Genomic DNA, 20,000 nt, shown 5'->3' with positions numbered 1-20,000 from the left:
AGAACTCCCCTCACCAGGTTGTCTAGGTCTTAACAGAACTCCCCTCACCAGGTTGTCTAGGTCTTAACAGAACTCCCCTCACCAGGTTGTCTAGGTCTTAACAGAACTCCCCTCACCAGGTTGTCTAGGTCTTAACTAAACTCCCCTCACCAGGTTGTCTAGGTCTTAACAGAACTCCCATCACCAGGTTGTCTAGGTCTTAACAGAACTCCCCTCACCAGGTTGTCTAGGTCTTAACAGAACTCCCCTCACCAGGTTGTCTAGGTCTTAACAGAACTCCCCTCACCAGGTTGTCTAGGTCTTAACAGAACTCCCCTCACCAGGTTGTCTAGGTCTTAATTGACAGGAAAAAACAAAACAAAACTGCAGACACCCCTGTATTAATAAATTGAAATACATTTGCCAAAATTATAGAGTTATCCTAGAACTACTTCTGTCTGTACAGAAATAAATGTAATAATTCAAAACACTACATCAGAGAGTAGAATGTAGCAATCAAGAGCTTTAAAAATGTTGTTGCTGTGGATTGTGTTTAGCCCAAATTAAAGCGCATACAGTCGGGAACCCTTGGTAAATATCAAACAGCTGGTTGTTGATTCTGTATCTGTCAGTGAAGAGTGAGCAGCTAAAATATGTTCTACAACAGCTGGGAAAACACAGGTTGGAAAGCAAGGCTACCGCTGAAAAAGAGAACACTATACAGTATATTATCTACCAAAATATTCCCAACATGGAGGGAACAACATTGGCTATGTTGAGGGATATTGTATCAACTCCCAACATGGAGGGAACAACATTGGCTATGTTGAGGGATATTGTATCAACTCCCAACATGGAGGGAACAACATTGGCTATGTTGAGGGATATTGTGTCAACTCCCAACATGGAGGGAACAACATTGGCTATGTTGAGGGATATTGTATCAACTCCCAACATGGAGGGAACAACATTGGCTATGTTGAGGGATATTGTATCAACTCCCAACATGGAGGGAACAACATTGGCTATGTTGAGGGATATTGTATCAACTCCCAACATGGAGGGAACAACATTGGCTATGTTGAGGGATATTGTATCAACTCCCAACATGGAGGGAACAACATTGGCTATGTTGAGGGATATTGTATCAACTCCCAACATGGAGGGAACAACATTGGCTATGTTGAGGGATATTGTATCAACTCCCAACATGGAGGGAACAACATTGGCTATGTTGAGGGATATTGTATCAACTCCCAACATGGAGGGAACAACATTGGCTATGTTGAGGGATATTGTATCAACTCCCAACATGGAGGGAACAACATTGGCTATGTTGAGGGATATTGTATCAACTCCCAACATGGAGGGAACAACATTGGCTATGTTGAGGGATATTGTATCAACTCCCAACATGGAGGGAACAACATTGGCTATGTTGAGGGATATTGTATCAACTCCCAACATGGAGGGAACAACATTGGCTATGTTGAGGGATATTGTATCAACTCCCAACATGGAGGGAACAACATTGGCTATGTTGAGGGATATTGTATCAACTCCCAACATGGAGGGAACAACATTGGCTATGTTGAGGGATATTGTATCAACTCCCAACATGGAGGGAACAACATTGGCTATGTTGAGGGATATTGTATCAACTCCCAACATGGAGGGAACAACATTGGCTATGTTGAGGGATATTGTATCAACTCCCAACATGGAGGGAACAACATTGGCTATGTTGAGGGATATTGTATCAACTCCCAACATGGAGGGAACAACATTGGCTATGTTGAGGGATATTGTATCAACTCCCAACATGGAGGGAACAACATTGGCTATGTTGAGGGATATTGTATCAACTCCCAACATCGAGGGAACAACATTGGCTATGTTGAGGGATATTGTATCAACTCCCAACATGGAGGGAACAACATTGGCTATGTTGAGGGATATTGGCACAAGCTCATCCGCCATCCCCAGTGAGTGTGTTGCGCATTGAGTTGGTCAGTGCCACTGGAAAGACCACTATAATTTGGAAAGACCACTATAATTTGGAAAGACCACTATAATTTGGAAAGACCACTATAATTTGGAAAGACCACTATAATTTGCGGTAATTTGCAGGGTTTCATTAGCTTAAATAGTCCTAGGCACTATATATATATATCTAGTGCCTAGGACTATTTAAGCTAATGAAACCCTGTCTGTTGACGTAGGCAACAGATCGCAAAACAGAAATTCCAGCCAAGCACAAGGGATCAGTGTAGCCTTTTATCGCTCTAGACTTTTGGGGTGTGAGTTCGCTAATTTATAAAGTTTCCTAAAGCAGCCTGTCTAGACTCCATCTCTTAATGGGGAGGCAGGTAGCCTAGTGGTTAGAGCGTTGGACTAGTAACCGAGCTGACAAGGTAAAAATCTGTCGTTCTGCCCCTGAACAAGGCAGTTAACCCACTGTTCCAAGGCCGTCATTGAAAATAAGAATTTGTTCATAACTGACTTGCCTAGTTAAATAAAGGTAAAAATAAGAGAGGAGTGATAAATAATATAACGAGAATAACACATTTAAACAAGTCATGATGACCAGCATACATGCAAGGAATAGAGCCCTGCACAAGCATGAATATTAAACCCTACCCAGCCTGTGACGTTCAGGCCCGCGACATTCAGGCCCTACCCAACCCAGCCCGCGATGTTCAGGCCCTACCCTACCCAGCCCGCGATGTTCATGCCCTACCCTACCCAGCCCGCGATGTTCAGGCCCTACCCTACCCAGCCCGCGATGTTCAGGCCCTACCCTACCCAACCCGTGATGTTCAGGCCCTACCCTACCCAACCCGCGATGTTCAGGCCCTACCCTACCCAGCCCGCGACATTCAGGCCCTACCCTACCCAGCCCGCGACATTCAGGCCCTACCCTACCCAGCCCGCGATGTTCAGGCCCTACCCTACCCAGCCCGCGATGTTCAGGCCCTACCCTACCCAGCCCGCGATGTTCAGGCCCTACCCTACCCAGCCCGCGATGTTCAGGCCCTACCCTACCCAGCCCGCGATGTTCAGGCCCTACCCTACCCAGCCCGCGATGTTCAGGCCCTACCCTACCCAGCCCGCGATGTTCAGGCCCTACCCTACCTAGCCCGCGATGTTCAGGCCCTACCCTACCCAGCCCGCGATGTTCAGGCCCTACCCTACCCAGCCCGCGATGTTCAGGCCCTACCCTACCCAGCCCGCGATGTTCAGGCCCTACCCTACCCAACCCGATTGCGTCAGCCTGAAACCCGAAATAACTTCCTCTGTTAGTAAATCCATTAGCTGCATTGGTGGAAAAAGGACCCAATTGTCATACTTGAGTAAAAGTAAAGATACCTTAATAGAAAATGACTCAATTAAATTTGAAAGTCACCCAGTAAAAGTCTAAAAGTATACTTAAATGTAATTGCTAAAATATTATTAAGTATCAAAAGTAATAGCATAAATAAATGTCAAATGACTTATATTAAGCAAACCCAAATAAATGTACAGATAGCCAGAGGCACACGCCAACACTCAGACATAATTGACCAGATCATGTAAATTGGACCATTTTCCTGTCCTGCTAAGCATTGAAAATGTAACGAGTACTTTTAGGTGTCAGGGAAAATGTGTGGAGTAAAAAGTACAATATTTTCTTTAGTAATGTAGTGAAGTAAAAGTAAAAGTTGTCCAAAATATAAATAGTAAAGTACAGATACCCCCAAAAAACTACTTAAGCAGCACTTTCAAGTATTTTTATTTAAGTTCTTTACACCACTGATTAGCTGCTACTTTCGGTCTGTCACTCGCTCCCTACACTCAGTCAGCTCGCTCTGCATGCACCCTGCTCATGGCGGTTCTGAGTCTGTGCGTAACCGTAGCAACATCTCCGCTCGGGCTGCTCTGCTCAATGAAGAGACATGAGAGAGCTGTTAGCTACTTTTATTCACTCTAAACTAGACAAAACTCAAGGAACATTATTGTTTTCTGTGAAATAATCTCTCCAGTCTTATATTTGACGAGGTTGAAGCACCATGTTACGATCTTAGTCAGATGTGACAGAGCTGTGCAGCAGAGCAAATGTTACTGATCAATTTAGTGATCCCCAAGCCCTGCCCGTACCCTAGTTAATGATGGAAAAACAGGCCCTACCCGGCACTAACCCGATGTATAATGTTGGGGCCCATCGGGCTCGGGTTGGGTAGCCGAGCTCTAGCGAGGAAGAAGGATAGGTGCCCGTTTTTTTCCTCTTATTATCTCGGGATGCAACTGAAGCAAACGATGGAATCTAATACTTCCCGTGCCATTATTTCTGTCTCTCATTAACGAGTGCTCTCCAGCCGCTTTGAACAACCTGTTCTTGCATTGACACTGCCATCTCACAACTCACAAGGGAATGACCGCAGCAGGTCACAACGGTATTGTTTATTGTTGTTCTTAAAATGCTAATTCTAATTCTCTCGCTCACTTTTTGGCATCTCCCTGTTTACAAATTAATCTGGATGCTTTCAACCACTCACACGCACCACCGTACACACACACACACACACACACACGCACGCACGCACGCACGCACACACACACACACATACACACATACACACAGACGCACTTACTGTGAACTGGATCTGACAGCCTCCCATGATGTAATCCAGGAAAGAATACATTTTGATGATCTGTCATTAGAAAGAACACAGTTACAGTGTGTGTGTGAGTGTGTGTGTGTGTGTGTGTGTGTGTCTGTATGTGTGTGTTTGTGTGTTTCTGTGTGTGTGTGTGTCAGTGTGTGTGTGTGTGTGTGTGTGTGTGTGTGTGTGTGTGTGTGTGTGTGTGTGTGTGTGTGTGTGTGTGTGTGTGAATACCTCATAACTGCTGTTAGAAAGAGCACAAGTATACCACTACTAATTTAAATAACAGGGTAACACTTTACTTGTATACTGTACACAGGCAGTCAGAACACCTTTGAAAACAACCTCTCGTAACATATTTATTCAACATCAGTGGGGGGGGGGGGGGGGGGGGGAGAGTAGGGGTAAAGAGGGAGAGAGAGTAGGGATAAAGAGAGAGAGTAGGGATAAAGAAAGAGAGAGTATGGATATATAGAGAGAGAGAGTAGGGATAAAGAGAGAGAGTAGGGATAAAGAAAGAGAGAGTATGGATATATATATAGAGAGAGTAGGGATAAAGAGAGAGAGTAGGGATAAAGAAAGAGAGAGTATGGATATATATATAGAGAGAGTAGGGATAAAGAGAGAGAGAGAGAGTATTGATGAAGAGAGAGAGAGAGTATGGATATAGAGAGAGAGATTAGGGATAAAGAGAGAGAGTGACAGAAAGAGTGGGGTAGAGATAACGTGTCACACCCTGATCTGTTTCACCTGTCTTTGTGCTTGTCTCCATCCCTCTCCAGGTGTCGCCCATCTTCCTCATTATCCCCTGTGTATTTACACCTGTGTTCTCTGTTTGTCTGTTGCCAGTTCATCTTGTCTTGTCAGGTTTTACCAGCGTGCTTTCCCGTCTTCCTGTTTCTCAAGTTCTGTTTCCTAGTTTTTCCCGGTTCTGACCATTCTGCCTGCCCTGACCCGAGCCTGCCTGCCGTCCTGTACCTGCCTGACTCTGACCTGTTTACGAACCTCTGCCTGTCCTCGACCTGCCCTTGCCTGCCCCGTGCTTACAATAAATCATCTGAGAACTGTACTATCCGCCTCCTGTGTCTGCATCTGTGTTTTATCCTGAGTCGTGACATAAAGAGGGGGACAGAGATAAAGAGAGAGAGGGACATAAAGAGGGGGGTAGAGATAAAGAGAGAGAGGGACATAAAGAGGGGGGTAGAGATAAAGAGAGAGAGGGACATAAAGAGGGGGATATAGATACAGAGTGATATAAAGAGGGGGGTAGAGATAAAGAGAGAGTGATATAAAGAGGGGGATAGAGATAAAGAGAGAGTGATATAAAGAGGGGGACAGAGATAAAGAGAGAGTGATATAAAGAGGGGGATAGAGATAAAGAGAGTGATATAAAGAGGGGGATAGAGATAAAGAGAGAGTGATATAAAGAGGGGGACAGAGATAAAGAGAGAGTGATATAAAGAGGGGGATAGAGATAAAGAGTGATATAAAGAGAGGGATAGAGATAAAGAGTGATATAAAGAGGGGGATAGAGATAAAGAGTGATATAAAGAGGAGGATATAGATAAAGAGTGATATAAAGAGGAGGATAGAGATAAAGCGTGATATAAAGAGTGGGGCAGAGATAAAGAGTGATATAAAGAGGGGGATAGAGATAAAGAGTGATATAAAGAGTGGGGCAGAGATAAAGAGTGATATAAAGAGGGGGGTAGAGATAAAGAGAGAGTGATATAAAGAGGGGGATAGAGATAAAGAGTGATATGAAGAGGGGGATAGAGATAAAGAGTGATATGAAGAGGGGGATAGAGATAAAGAGTGATATAAAGAGGGGGATAGAGATAAAGAGTGATATAAAGAGGGGGATAGAGATAAAGAGTGATATAAAGAGGAGGATAGAGATAAAGAGTGATATAAAGAGGGGGATAGAGATAGATCGTGATATGAAGAGGGGGATAGAGATAAAGAGTGATATAAAGAGGGGGATAGAGATAAAGAGTGATATGAAGAGGGGGATAGAGATAGATCGTGATATGAAGAGGGGGACAGAGATAAAGAGTGATATAAAGAGGGGGATAGAGATAGATTGTGATATGAAGAGGGGGACAGAGATAAAGAGTGATATAAAGAGGGGGCAGAGATAAAGAGTGATATGAAGAGGGGGATAGAGATAAAGAGTGATATAAAGAGGGGGCAGAGATAAAGAGTGATATAAAGAGGGGGATAGAGATAGAGAGTGATATGAAGAGGGGGCAGAGATAAAGAGTGATATAAAGAGGAGTGTTACCTTACAGTGGTTGAGGACGATGACGCCAGAGTTTCTGTAGTTCTTCTTCTTCAGTTGGTACTTGGGGTTTATACAGTCCCATTGCATCTACACACATTAACATGCACGTGAATCATTTGCATGTTTAGCAATTAGTAGCCTCAATAATCATTTTAGCTCATTGAGGGTCAGGTTAAGTTTAGGTTGGGTTAGGGTTGGGTTAGGGTTAGTTTAGGGTAAGGTTAGGTTTGGGTTAGCATTAGATTTAGGGTTGGTTTAGGGTTAGGTTAGGTTTGGGTTAGTATTAGATTTAGATTTAGGGTTAGGGTTGGGTTAGGGTTAGGGTGTACCTGTCTCCCCTCCAGGTCTGTCCGTATCTCCTTATAGGTGGTCTGAAACTCTCCAATGAAGTCGTGCTTCCCATTGGAGTCCCAATCATACACTGTGCACTGAAACATACACGCACACACACGCACGCACGCACGCACGCACACACACACAGACACACATAAATGCCATGCTGAATGATTGATAGCTGGTTTTGGTGGGGGGGGTGAAATATTAATCTGAAGACGCTGAGAGGGACTCAGCTGTAGTGTGTGTGTGTGTGTGTGTGTGTGTGTGTGTGTGTGTGTGTGTGTGTGTGTGTGTGTGTGTGTGTGTGTGTGTGTGTGTGTGTGTGTGTGTGTGTGTGTGTGTGTGTGTGTGTGTGTGTGTGTATGTGTGTGTGTGTACCTATCAAGGTTGGGACTGTTCACTAGACAGCGATGGAGCTAAGTCATGTGCATTAGACAGAGATGGAGCTAAGTCATGTGCATTAGACAGAGATGGAGCTAAGTCATGTTCATTAGACAGAGATGGAGCTAAGTCATGTGCATTAGAAAGAGATGGAGCTAAGTCATGTGCATTAGAAAGAGATGGAGCTAAGTCATGTGCATTAGACAGAGATGGAGCTAAGTCATGTTCATTAGGGCGCAAAATTAGCAAAATTAAAACATTTCAGAACAGAGAGCAAAAATCGGTCATCATATTTGTAGTATCTATTCTGTTTTAAAACGTTTTCTTCTATTTGTGCTAACTGATCACTGATTCAGACCTAACACAAAAATCACTGATTCAGACCTAACACAAAAATCACTGATTCAGACCTAACACAAAAATCACTGATTCAGACCTAACACAAAAATCACTGATTCAGACCTAACACAATGATAACTGATTCAGACCTAACACAAAAATCACTGATTCAGACCTAACACAAAAATCACTGATTCAGACATAGCTCCACTAATATAATTCAGACTTAACACAATGATAACTGATTCAGACGTAACACAATAATCTTTGATTCAGAGCTCACACAGACCTAACTCAGTCCACTCTGTTCTACTTACGGAATTTTTAAACAGGTAACTGTGTGTGTGTGTGTGTGTGTGTGTGTGTGTGTGTGTGTGTGTGTGTGTGTGTGTGTGTGTGTGTGTGTGTGTGTGTGTGTGTGTGTGTGTGTTCCCTGTTGACAGGGCTGACAAGAGACACGGGGTGTTAAGAGGCTTGTGAATAATTAATGATGCCATGTTTATTCATGAAGACAATACCGTTTAGAATCTCTGTAAGGTTAAAGAGTCACACACACACACACACACACACACACACACACACACACACACACACACACACACACACACACACACACTGACACTGATACTGACACTGACACACTGACACTGACACACACACAACATGAGCATGAATATTGTACTGACTTTAAAAAAAACAACTGTGTCGTCAGTGTGTCACAAGACCGTGTTAGGCAGCTGAGCTAAAGCCTCTTCAAATCTTAGGCAAGGTCACTCGTCACCATCAGTTGCATGTGGTCAGGTTAGAGGATGTTATGGTCAGGTTATGGTTGGGATCTTACCTTTAGTTGGCGGTCGTGGTCTCCACTACACAGTGTGTTAAGAGAGACCTTGAATGACTTCCACACCGGGCTGAGGTCATTCATCACCGTCTGAGAACACACACATGACCAGTACTACTTACCTCGTTTGTTGGGGTATCTGTACTTTACTATTTATGTTTTTGACAACTTTTACTTTTACTTCACTATATTCCTGAAGAAAATCATGTACTTTTTACGGCATACATTTTTAGTCATACTTAGCAGGACAGAAAAAGGGTCAAATTCACACACTTATCAAGATAATATCCCTGGTCATCCCTACTGCCTCTGATCTGGCGGTCTCACTAAACACACATGCTTGGTTTGTAAATGATGTCTGAGTGTTGGAGTGTGACCCTGGCTATCCGTAAATGATGTCTGAGTGTTGGAGTGTGACCCTGGCTATCTGTAAATGATGTCTGAGTGTTGGAGTGTGACCCTGGCTATCCATAAATGTTGTCTGAGTGTTGGAGTGTGCCCCTGGCTATCTGTAAATGATGTCTGAGTGTTGGAGTGTGCCCCTGGCTATCCATAAATTATGTCTGAGTGTTGGAGTGTGACCCTGGCTATCCGTAAATGATGTCTGAGTGTTGGAGTGTGACCCTGGCTATCCGTAAATGATGTCTGAGTGTTGGAGTGTGCCCCTGGCTATCTGTAAATGATGTCTGAGTGTTGGAGTGTGCCCCTGGCTATCCGTAAATGATGTCTGAGTGTTGGAGTGTGCCCCTGGCTATCTGTAAATGATGTCTGAGTGTTGGAGTGTGCCCCTGGCTATCCATAAATGATGTCTGAGTGTTGGAGTGTGCCCCTGGCTATCCATAAATGATGTCTGAGTGTTGGAGTGTGCCCCTGGCTATCCGTAAATGATGTCTGAGTGTTGGAGTGTGCCCCTGGCTATCCGTAAATGATGTCTGAGTGTTGGAGTGTGCCCCTGGCTATATGTAAATGATGTCTGAGTGTTGGAGTGTGCCCCTGGCTATCCATAAATGATGTCTGAGTGTTGGAGTGTGACCCTGGCTATCCGTAAATGAAAAAAAAGAAAAGAAAATGGTGCTGTCTGGTTGTCTTAATAGGGTTAGGGTTACACGTATATGTACTTTTGATACTTAAGTATATTTAAAACCAAATACTTTAAGACTTTTACTCGAGTAGTATTTTACTGGGTGACTTTCACTTTTATTTGAGTCATTTTCTATGAAGGAATCTTTACTTTTACTCAAGTATGACAGTTGGGTACTTTTTCCACCACTGCACACATCAATATCATCATCTGTGCTCATACTGTCTGTGAGTGGGCAGGTGGCAGGTTGCCTAGCGGTTAAGAGTGTTGGGCCAGTAGACAGAAGGTCGCTGGTTCAAATCCCTGAGCTGACTAGGTGAATAATCTGCCAATGTTCCCATGTGAACAAGGCACTTAAACCTAATTGCTCCTGTGAGTCTGTCTGGATAAGAGCGTCTGCTAAATGTCTGTGTGCAATTTACCTCAGTTCTGTGAACAAGTGATCCACTGCCATCATCATTCATTCTGAAGATTTCCAAAAATGGATCTGATTTACTGAAGAAATCCTACAGAAAAACACACACATCATGTTTGAAAATCAGCTTGATCAATTGTTTATTCAGCTAAGCAGTGGTGTAAAGTAACTAAGTAAAAAATACTTTGAAGTACTCCTTAAATTGTTTTTTTTGGGGTATCTGTACTTAACTTTATTATTTATATTTTTACAACTTTTCCACTGCAGTCGTGGCCAAAGTTTTGAGAATGACACAAATATTAATTTTCACAAAGTTTGCTGCTTCAGTGTCTTTTGATATTTTTGCCAGATGTTACTATGGAATACTGAAGTATAATTACAAGCATTTCATAAGTGTCAAAGGATTTTATTGACAATTACATGAAGTTGATGCAAAGAGTCAATATTTGCAGTGTTGACCCTTCTTTTTCAAGACCTCTGCAATCCGCCCTGGCATGCTGTCAATTAACTTCTGGGCCACATCCTGACTGATGGCAGGCCATTCTTGCATAATCAATGCTTGGAGTTTGTCAGAATTTGTGGGGTTTTGTTTGTCCATCCGCCTCTTGAGGTGACCACAAGTTCTCAAAGGGATTAAGGTCTGGGGAGTTTCCTGGCCATGGACCCAAAATATCGATGTTTTGTTCCCTGTGCCACTTAGTTATCACTTGTGCCGCATGGCAAGGTGCTCCATCATTTTGGAAAAGGCATTGTTTGTCACCAAACTGTTCCTGGATGGTTGGGAGAAGTTGCTCTCGGAAGATGTGTTGGTACCATTCTTTATTCATGGCTGTGTTCTTAGGCAAAATTGTGAGTGAGCCCACTCCCTTGGCTGAGAAGCACCCCATACATCAATGGTCTCAGGATGCTTTACTGTTGGCATGACACAGGACTGATGGTAGCGCTCACAAGCTTTTTTTTCCAGATGCCCCAAACAATTGGAAAGGGGATTCATCAGAGAAAATGACTTTACCCCAGTCCTCAGCAGTCCAATCCCTGTACCTTTTGCAGAATATCAGTCTGTCCCTGATGTTTTTCCTGGAGAGAAGTGGCTTCTTTGCTGTCCTTCTTGACACCAGGCCATTCTCCAAAAGTCTTCGCCTCACTGTGCATGCAGATGTACTCACACCTGCCTGCTGCCATTACTGAGCAAGCTCTGTACTGGTGGTGCCCCGATCCCGCAGCTGAATCAACTTCAGGAGACGTTCCTGGCACTTGCTGGACTTTCTTGGGCGCTCTGAAGCCTTCTTCACAACAATTGAACCGCTCTCCTTGAAGTTCTTGATGATCCGATAAATGGTTGATTTAGGTGCAATCTTACTGGCAGCAATATCCTTGCCTATGAAGCCCTTTTTGTGCAAAGCAATGATGACGGCATGTGTTTCCTTGCAGGTAACCATGATTGACAGAAGAAGAACAATGATTCCAAGCACCACCCTCCTTTTGAAGCTTCCAGTCTGTTATTCAAACTCAATCAGCATGACAGAGTGATCTCCAGCCTTGTCCTCGTCAACACTCACCTGTGATAACGAGAGAATCACTGGCATGATGTTAGCTGGTCCTTTTGTGGCAGGGCTGAAATGCAGTGGAAATGTTTTTTGGGGATTCAGTTCATTTGCATGGCAAAGAGGGACTTTGCAATTAATTACAATTCATTTGATCACTCTTCATAACATTCTGGAGTATATGCAAATTGCCGTCATACAAACTGAGGCAGCAGACTTTGTGAAAATTAATATTTGTGTCATTCTCAAAACTTTTGGCACGACTGTACATGGCTAAAGACAATATGTACTTTTTACTCCCATACATTTCCCCTAACACTCAAAAGTACTCATTACATTTCAAATGCTCAGGCAGGACAGCGATATGGTACAATTCACACATCTATCAATATAACGGGTTGTCCTCCTTATTGCCTCTGATCTGGCAGACTCACTAAGCACAAATACTGTTTGTAAATGATGTCTGAGTGTTGGAGTGTGGCCCTGGCTGCCCATAAATAAATTAAAAACAATAAAATTGTGCCATCTGATTTGCTTAAAGATGCAATATGCAGAAATCGCTCTGCCATTTCATGGATGCTCAAATTCTATTAGTCAGCCTAATTTCAGTTTATATGACAAGACAAGCAGTGCTTTTGTAGAGAATCATTGTACCATCTAAACCTCTGTGAAAAAATACTTTCCATAAGCAAAAATATTGTATTTTCAGCTGTTTGAAGCTGGTGTACAAAACCGAATGTAAAAAACGCAAAAAACTAAACTTAAGAACGAAAAGCATAGAAATGGCTTACATAGAACATATTTTCCGCTTCTTAGACTTCCTTTTGATGAGAATGACAGATCTATAACACACATTTCTATGTGAATTTGGTCAGGATGCCCAAAAAGCTACATACTGTAACATTATATACAGAATTTGATGTATAGCATTTACTTTTTACTTTAACTCAAGTGTGACAGTTGAGTAGTTTCCCACCGCTGTATAAGTACATTTAAAACCAGATAGATACTTTTAGAATTGTATTTAAGTCATATTTTAGTGGGTCACTTTCACTTTTACTTGAGTCATTGTCTATTAAAGTATCTTTACTTTTACTCAAGTATGAGAATTGAGTACTTTTTTCACCACTGCAGCTAAGGAATAATTAATCACTCTCTTCCACTTCCAATTCTCTTCTCCTGGCCTTCTCCTCTCCTCTCCTTCTCTTCTTTCTCTTCTCCACCCATCCAACGCCCTCTCCTCTCCTTCTCTTCGTTCTCTTCGTTCTCTTTGTTCTCTTCTCCATCCCTACAACGCCCTCTCCTCTCCTTCTCTTCGTTCTCTTCGTTCTGTTCGTTCTCTTTGTTCTCTTCGTTCTCTTCTCCACCCCTCCTAAGCCCTCTCCTCTCATTCTCTTCGTTCTCTTAGTTCTCTTCTCCACCCCCTCCTAAGCCCTCTCCTCTCACTCTCTTCTTGCTCTTCTCCACCCCTCCTACGCCCTCTCCTCTCCTTCTCTTCTTGCTCTTCTCCACCGCTCCTAGGCACTCCCCTTTCATTCTCCTTTGTCCTATCCCTCTTTCATCTCTGAAGACATGTACTGGAGCGGCAGGTAGCCTGGAGCGGTATGTACTGGAGCGGTAGGTAGCCTGGAGCGGTATGTACTTGAGCGGCAGGTAGCCTGGAGCGGTATGTACTGGAGCGGCCTGTAGCCTGGAGCGGTATGTACTGGAGCGGCCTGTAGCCTGGAGCGGCAGGTAGTCTGGAGCGGTATGTACTGGAGCGGCAGGTAGCCTGGAGCGGTATGTACTGGAGCGGCAGGTAGCCTGGAGCGGTATGTACTGGAGCGGCAGGTAGCCTGGAGCGGCAGGTAGCCTGGAGCGGCAGGTAGCCTGGAGCGGTATGTACTGGAGCGGCAGGTAGCCTGGAGCGGCAGGTAGTCTGGAGCGGTATGTACTGGAGCGGCAGGTCGCCTGGAGCGGTATGTACTGGAGCAGTTAAGAGCATTGGGCCATTAACAGAAAGATTGCTGCTTTGAATCCCCGAGCCGACTAGGTGAACAATCTGCCGATGTGCCCTCGAGCAAGGCACTTAACCCTAATTGCTCCTGTGAGTCGCTCAGGATAAGAGCGTCTGCTAAATGACTCAAATGTAGATGTTTTAATGATTAAACCCACTGTATTCTGTATGTACACACACACTCACCTTGTCGTCTAGTTTCCGAGCTCTGAAGGATAGTTCTACGTAGTCATCATTACCTGACAACTCCTCTGATGTTACCTAGAGCAGAAAGATCATCATCATCGGTCTGTGTGTGTGTGTATGTGTGTGTGTGTGTGTGTGTGTGTGTGTGTGTGTGTGTGTGTGTGTGTGTGTGTGTGTGTGTGTGTGTGTGTGTGTGTGTGTGTGTGTGTGTGTGTGTGTGTGTGTTTGTGCGTGTGCGTTTGTGTGTCTGTGTGTGTGTGTGCGTGTGCAAGTGTGTGTGAACTTTGTACCGTGATCGAGGACTTGCTGGTAGCGTTTCCCTGTTTAAGTAGCGCTTTGGACAGTTTCCTCTGGGACACGATCTGCAAGGTGCAGCAAAGACAGAGAGACAGACAGACAGACAGACAGACAGACAGACAGACAGACAGACAGACAGACAGACAGACAGACAGACAGACAGACAGAAAGGGTTATAGCAGATACCACACTAATCTTTCCTTCTGTCCTAACATGCACTCCTCACATGCAATGACCTGTCCCAATGTGCAGGCACCTGTCCCAATGTGCACTATCCTGTCCCAATGTGCACTGTCCTGTCCCAATGTGCACTGTCCTGTCCCAATGTACACTGTCCTGTCCCAATGTGCACTGGCCTGTCCCAATGTACAATGTCCTGTCCCAATGTGCACTGGCCTGTCCCAATGTGCACTGGCCTGTCCCAATGTACACTGTCCTGTCCCAATGTGCACTGGCCTGTCCCAATGTACACTGTCCTGTCCCAATGTGAACTGGCCTGTCCCAATGTGCAGCGGCCTGTCCCAATGTACACTGTCCTGTCCCAATGTGAACTGGCCTGTCCCAATGTGCAGCGGCCTGTCCCAATGTACACTGTCCTGTCCCAATGTACACTGTCCTGTCCCAACGTACACTGGCCTGTCCCACCGTACACTGGCCTGTCCTCACATGCACCTACCTGTCCCAACGTACACTCCATAGCGCCGAGGCAGTCTGTGTCTCTGAGTCCGTTGTGAGCAGGACTGATATCATGTAGCTCATAGCGAAGACGCTGCACCTCCTCAAAGTAGAAGTCAACCAGGAACACCTTAGAGAACACTGGACTGATACTGCTACGGATCACCTCTGTCCGGTCCACCTATACACACGCGCACACACCAACACACACGCGCACACACACATGAACGCACGCACGCACGCACAAACACAAACAAACACACACGCACAAACACACACACACACACACACACACGAACGAACGCACGCACAAACACACACGCACGCACAAACACAAACACACACACACACGAACGAACGAACGAACGCACGCACAAACACACACACACAAACACACACACACAAACACAAACACAAACACACTGAAGTTTTTACAGGAGTAAAATATCAGCAGTGACATCATCATTCTGAAGTTCAGCGCCACGTAACACCTATACCTACCTAATATAGTAGTAATACCTATACCTATCTAATATAATAACACCTATACCTACCTAATATAGTAGTAATACCTATACCTACCTAATATAATAACACCTATACCTACCTAGTATAGTAGTAACACCTATACCTACCTAATATAATAACACCTATACCTACCTAATATAGTAGTAATACCTATACCTACCTAATATAGTAGTAATACCTATACCTATCTAATATAATAACACCTATACCTACCTAATATAGTAGTAATACCTATACCTACCTTATATAGTAGTAATACCTATACCTACCTAATATAGTAGTAATACCTATACCTACCTAATATAGTAGTAATACCTATACCTACCTTATATAGTAGTAATACCTATACCTATCTAATATAATAACACCTATACCTACCTAATATAGTAGTAATACCTATACCTACCTAATATAGTAGTAATACCTATACCTACCTAATATAGTAGTAATACCTATACCTACCTAATATAGTAGTAATACCTATACCTATCTAATATAATAACACCTATACCTACCTAATATAGTAGGAACACCTATACCTACCTAATATAGTAACACCTATACCTACCTAATATAGTAACACCTATACCTACCTAATATAGTAGTAACACCTATACCTACCTAATATAGTAGTAATACCTATACCTACCTAATATAGTAGTAATACCTATACCTACCTAATATAGTACTAATACCTATACCTACCTAATATAATAACACCTATACCTACCTAATATAGTAGTAACACCTATACCTACCTAATATAGTAGTAATTCCTATACCTACCTAATATAGTAGTAATACCTATACCTACCTAATATATTAGTAATACCTATACCTACCTAATATAATAACACCTATACCTACCTAATATAGTAGTAATACCTATACCTACCTAATATAATAACACCTATACCTACCTAATATAGTAACACCTATACCTACCTAATATAATAACACCTATACCTACCTAATATAATAATACCTATACCTACCTAATATAGTAGTAATACCTATACCTACCTAATATAGTAGTAATACCTATACCTATCTAATATAGTAGTAATACCTATAACTACCTAATATAGTAGTAACACCTATACCTACCTAATATAGTAGTAATACCTATACCTACCTAATATAATAACACCTATACCTACCTAATATAGTAACACCTATACCTACCTAATATAGTAACACCTATACCTACCTAATATAGTAGTAACACCTATACCTACCTAATATAGTAGTAATACCTATACCTACCTAATATAGTAGTAATACCTATACCTAGCTAATATAGTAGTAATACCTATACCTACCTAATATAATAACACCTATACCTACCTAATATAGTAGTAACACCTATACCTACCTAATATAGTAGTAATACCTATACCTACCTAATATAGTAGTAATACCTATACCTACCTAATATAGTAGTAACACCTATACCTACCTAATATAGTAGTAATACCTATACCTACCTAATATAGTAGTAATACCTATACCTACCTAATATAGTAGTAATACCTATACCTACCTAATATAATAACACCTATACCTACCTAATACAGTAGTAATACCTATACCTACCTAATATAATAACACCTATACCTACCTAATATAGTAACACCTATACCTACCTAATATAATAACACCTATACCTACCTAATATAATAATACCTATACCTACCTAATATAGTAGTAATACCTATACCTACCTAATATAGTAGTAATACCTATACCTACCTAATATAGTAGTAATACCTATACCTACCTAATATAATAACACCTATACCTACCTATTATAATAACACCTATACCTACCTAATATGGTAGTAATACCTATACCTACCTAATATAGTAGTAATACCTATACCTACCTAATATAATAACACCTATACCTACCTAATATAGTAACACCTATACCTACCTAATATAGTAACACCTATACCTACCTAATATAGTAGTAACACCTATACCTACCTAATATAGTAGTAATACCTATACCTACCTAATATAGTAGTAATACCTATACCTACCTAATATAGTAGTAATACCTATACCTACCTAATATAATAACACCTATACCTACCTAATATAGTAGTAACACCTATACCTACCTAATATAGTAGTAATACCTATACATACCTAATATAGTAGTAATACCTATACCTACCTAATATAGTAGTAACACCTATACCTACCTAATATAGTAACACCTATACCTACCTAATATAGTAGTAATACCTATACCTACCTAATATAGTAGTAATACCTATACCTACCTAATATAGTAGTAATACCTATACCTACCTAATATAATAACACCTATACCTACCTAATATAGTAGTAATACCTATACCTACCTAATATAATAACACCTATACCTACCTAATATAGTAACACCTATACCTACCTAATATAATAACACCTATACCTACCTAATATAATAATACCTATACCTACCTAATATAGTAGTAATACCTATACCTACCTAATATAGTAGTAATACCTATACATACCTAATATAGTAGTAATACCTATACCTACCTAATATAGTAGTAACACCTATACCTACCTAATATAGTAGTAATACCTATACCTACCTAATATAATAACACCTATACCTACCTAATATAGTAGTAATACCTATACCTACCTAATATAATAACACCTATACCTACCTAATATAATAACACCTATACCTACCTAATATAATAACACCTATACCTACCTAATATAGTAGTAATACCTATACCTACCTAATATAGTGTAATACCTATACCTGCCTAATATAATAACACCTATACCTACCTAATATAGTAACAGAGGACAGCAACCATCTCAGGTCCCCACTTGGAGACCTAGCAGTAAGACCTAGCAGTAAGACCTAGCAGTATGACCTAGCAGTAAGACCTGGCAGTAAGACCTAGCAGTAAGATCTAGCATTAAGACCTAGCAGTACGACCTAGCAGTAAGACCTGGCAGTAAGACCTAGCAGTAAGACCTAGCAGTAAGACCTAGCAGTAAGACCTAGCAGTAAGACCTAGCAGTAAGACCTGGCAGTAAGACCTAGCAGTAAGATCTAGCATTAAGACCTAGCAGTATGACCTAGCAGTAAGACCTGGCAGTAAGACCTAGCAGTAAGATCTAGCAGTAAGACCTGGCAGTAAGACCTAGCAGTAAGACCTAGCAGTAAGACCTGGCAGTAAGACCTAGCAGTAAGACCTGGCAGTAAGACCTAGCAGTAAGACCTAGCAGTAAGACCTAGCAGTAAGACCTGGCAGTAAGACCTAGCAGTATGACCTAGCAGTAAGACCTAGCAGTAAGACCTAGCAGTAAGACCTAGCAGTAAGACCTAGCAGTAAGACCTGGCAGTAAGACCTAGCAGTAAGACCTGGCAGTAAGACCTAGCAGTAAGACCTAGCAGTAAGACCTGGCAGTAAGACCTAGCAGTAAGACCTGGCAGTAAGACCTAGCAGTAAGACCTAGCAGTAAGACCTGGCAGTAAGACCACTAAGAGGGAGCTATGCATTCTGTTTGCCAGCCTGTTCAGCCATATTGACTTTACCAAACAAACTCAAGCATTTTAGATAACAGGGACCATTTTTTGACTGAACCCAAATAGACCGAATTAGTTTCTTTGACATTACAGACCTCTTAACGGCATTTTCCTGATAAACGTCTCAAAGTAACGAGTGTGTGTGTGTGTGTGTGTGTGTGTGTGTGTGTGTGTGTGTGTGTGTGTGTGTGTGTGTGTGTGTGTGTGTGTGTGTGTGTGTGTGTGTGTGTGTGTGTGTGTGTGTGTGTGTGTGTGTGTGTGTGTTTGTGTGTGTGTCTGTGTGTGTGTGATGTAAGTTCAACTGTGGCAAAAGCAAACATTTTATTTTCTAATTGAGTCAGGCACGGAGACAGAGAGAGAGAGGGAGAGAAACAGAGAGAGAGAGATAGATAGATAGATAGATCAATGGAGGGAGAGAAAGATAGGTGGATGGAGAGAGAGATAGAGAGAGATGGAGGTAGAGACAGTACCTCAAACCACTGTCCGTGTGACTGCATCTTGAGGACAACACAGGGGTCAGGTTTAGAAAGGGCATCTCGGTCTGAGATCCCTTGACAAGCCACTCTCAGCTCAACCTGTCATCAATCAATCAGTCAATCCTTCAATCAATCAATTTGTCAATTAATCATTTTGTCAATCCATCAATCAATAAAGTGTGTATGAGCTACCTTGGTCAGACAGGAAGAGTTGCACAGGCCGAGGGTCGCCTCTGCAGACTCGTATATGTTACTCATGCTGGACACTCAAAGGGCCTGCAGACACACAAACACTTTAGTAGGAACACACACACACACCTTAGGGAGAACACACCCTCCTAAACAAACCCCTCCTCTGTAACTACATGAGAAGATGCAGTGGTGTGGTGCTGAGTAAGCAGTGAGCAGTTCTTATGTTCAAGGTCAAGACT

General features: G+C 42.3%; 1 protein-coding gene across 1 annotated transcript in view; it reads right to left on the bottom strand.

The window, feature by feature from the left end:
- LOC120041033 (copine-4-like) overlaps positions 1-19,835 on the bottom strand; it is a gene marked incomplete at its 5' end in the record, with an annotated part of 25,172 nt that extends 5,337 nt beyond the window's left edge. Inside the window, 10 exons of the mRNA XM_038985997.1 lie at positions 4,611-4,670; positions 6,907-6,993; positions 7,236-7,334; positions 8,804-8,893; positions 10,307-10,390; positions 14,026-14,100; positions 14,316-14,387; positions 14,999-15,178; positions 19,564-19,668; positions 19,762-19,835. Of these exons, the coding sequence (XP_038841925.1) occupies positions 4,611-4,670; positions 6,907-6,993; positions 7,236-7,334; positions 8,804-8,893; positions 10,307-10,390; positions 14,026-14,100; positions 14,316-14,387; positions 14,999-15,178; positions 19,564-19,668; positions 19,762-19,835 (926 nt within the window). The remainder of the gene's footprint in view (positions 1-4,610; positions 4,671-6,906; positions 6,994-7,235; positions 7,335-8,803; positions 8,894-10,306; positions 10,391-14,025; positions 14,101-14,315; positions 14,388-14,998; positions 15,179-19,563; positions 19,669-19,761) is intronic.
- Between the last annotated feature and the right edge of the window lie 165 nt (positions 19,836-20,000).

The sequence above is a fragment of the Salvelinus namaycush genome, unplaced genomic scaffold (genome assembly GCF_016432855.1).
Source record: "Salvelinus namaycush isolate Seneca unplaced genomic scaffold, SaNama_1.0 Scaffold40, whole genome shotgun sequence".
NCBI classification, from domain to species: Eukaryota; Metazoa; Chordata; class Actinopteri; order Salmoniformes; family Salmonidae; genus Salvelinus; species Salvelinus namaycush.
This window is presented reverse-complemented; position numbering and strand designations above follow the sequence as displayed.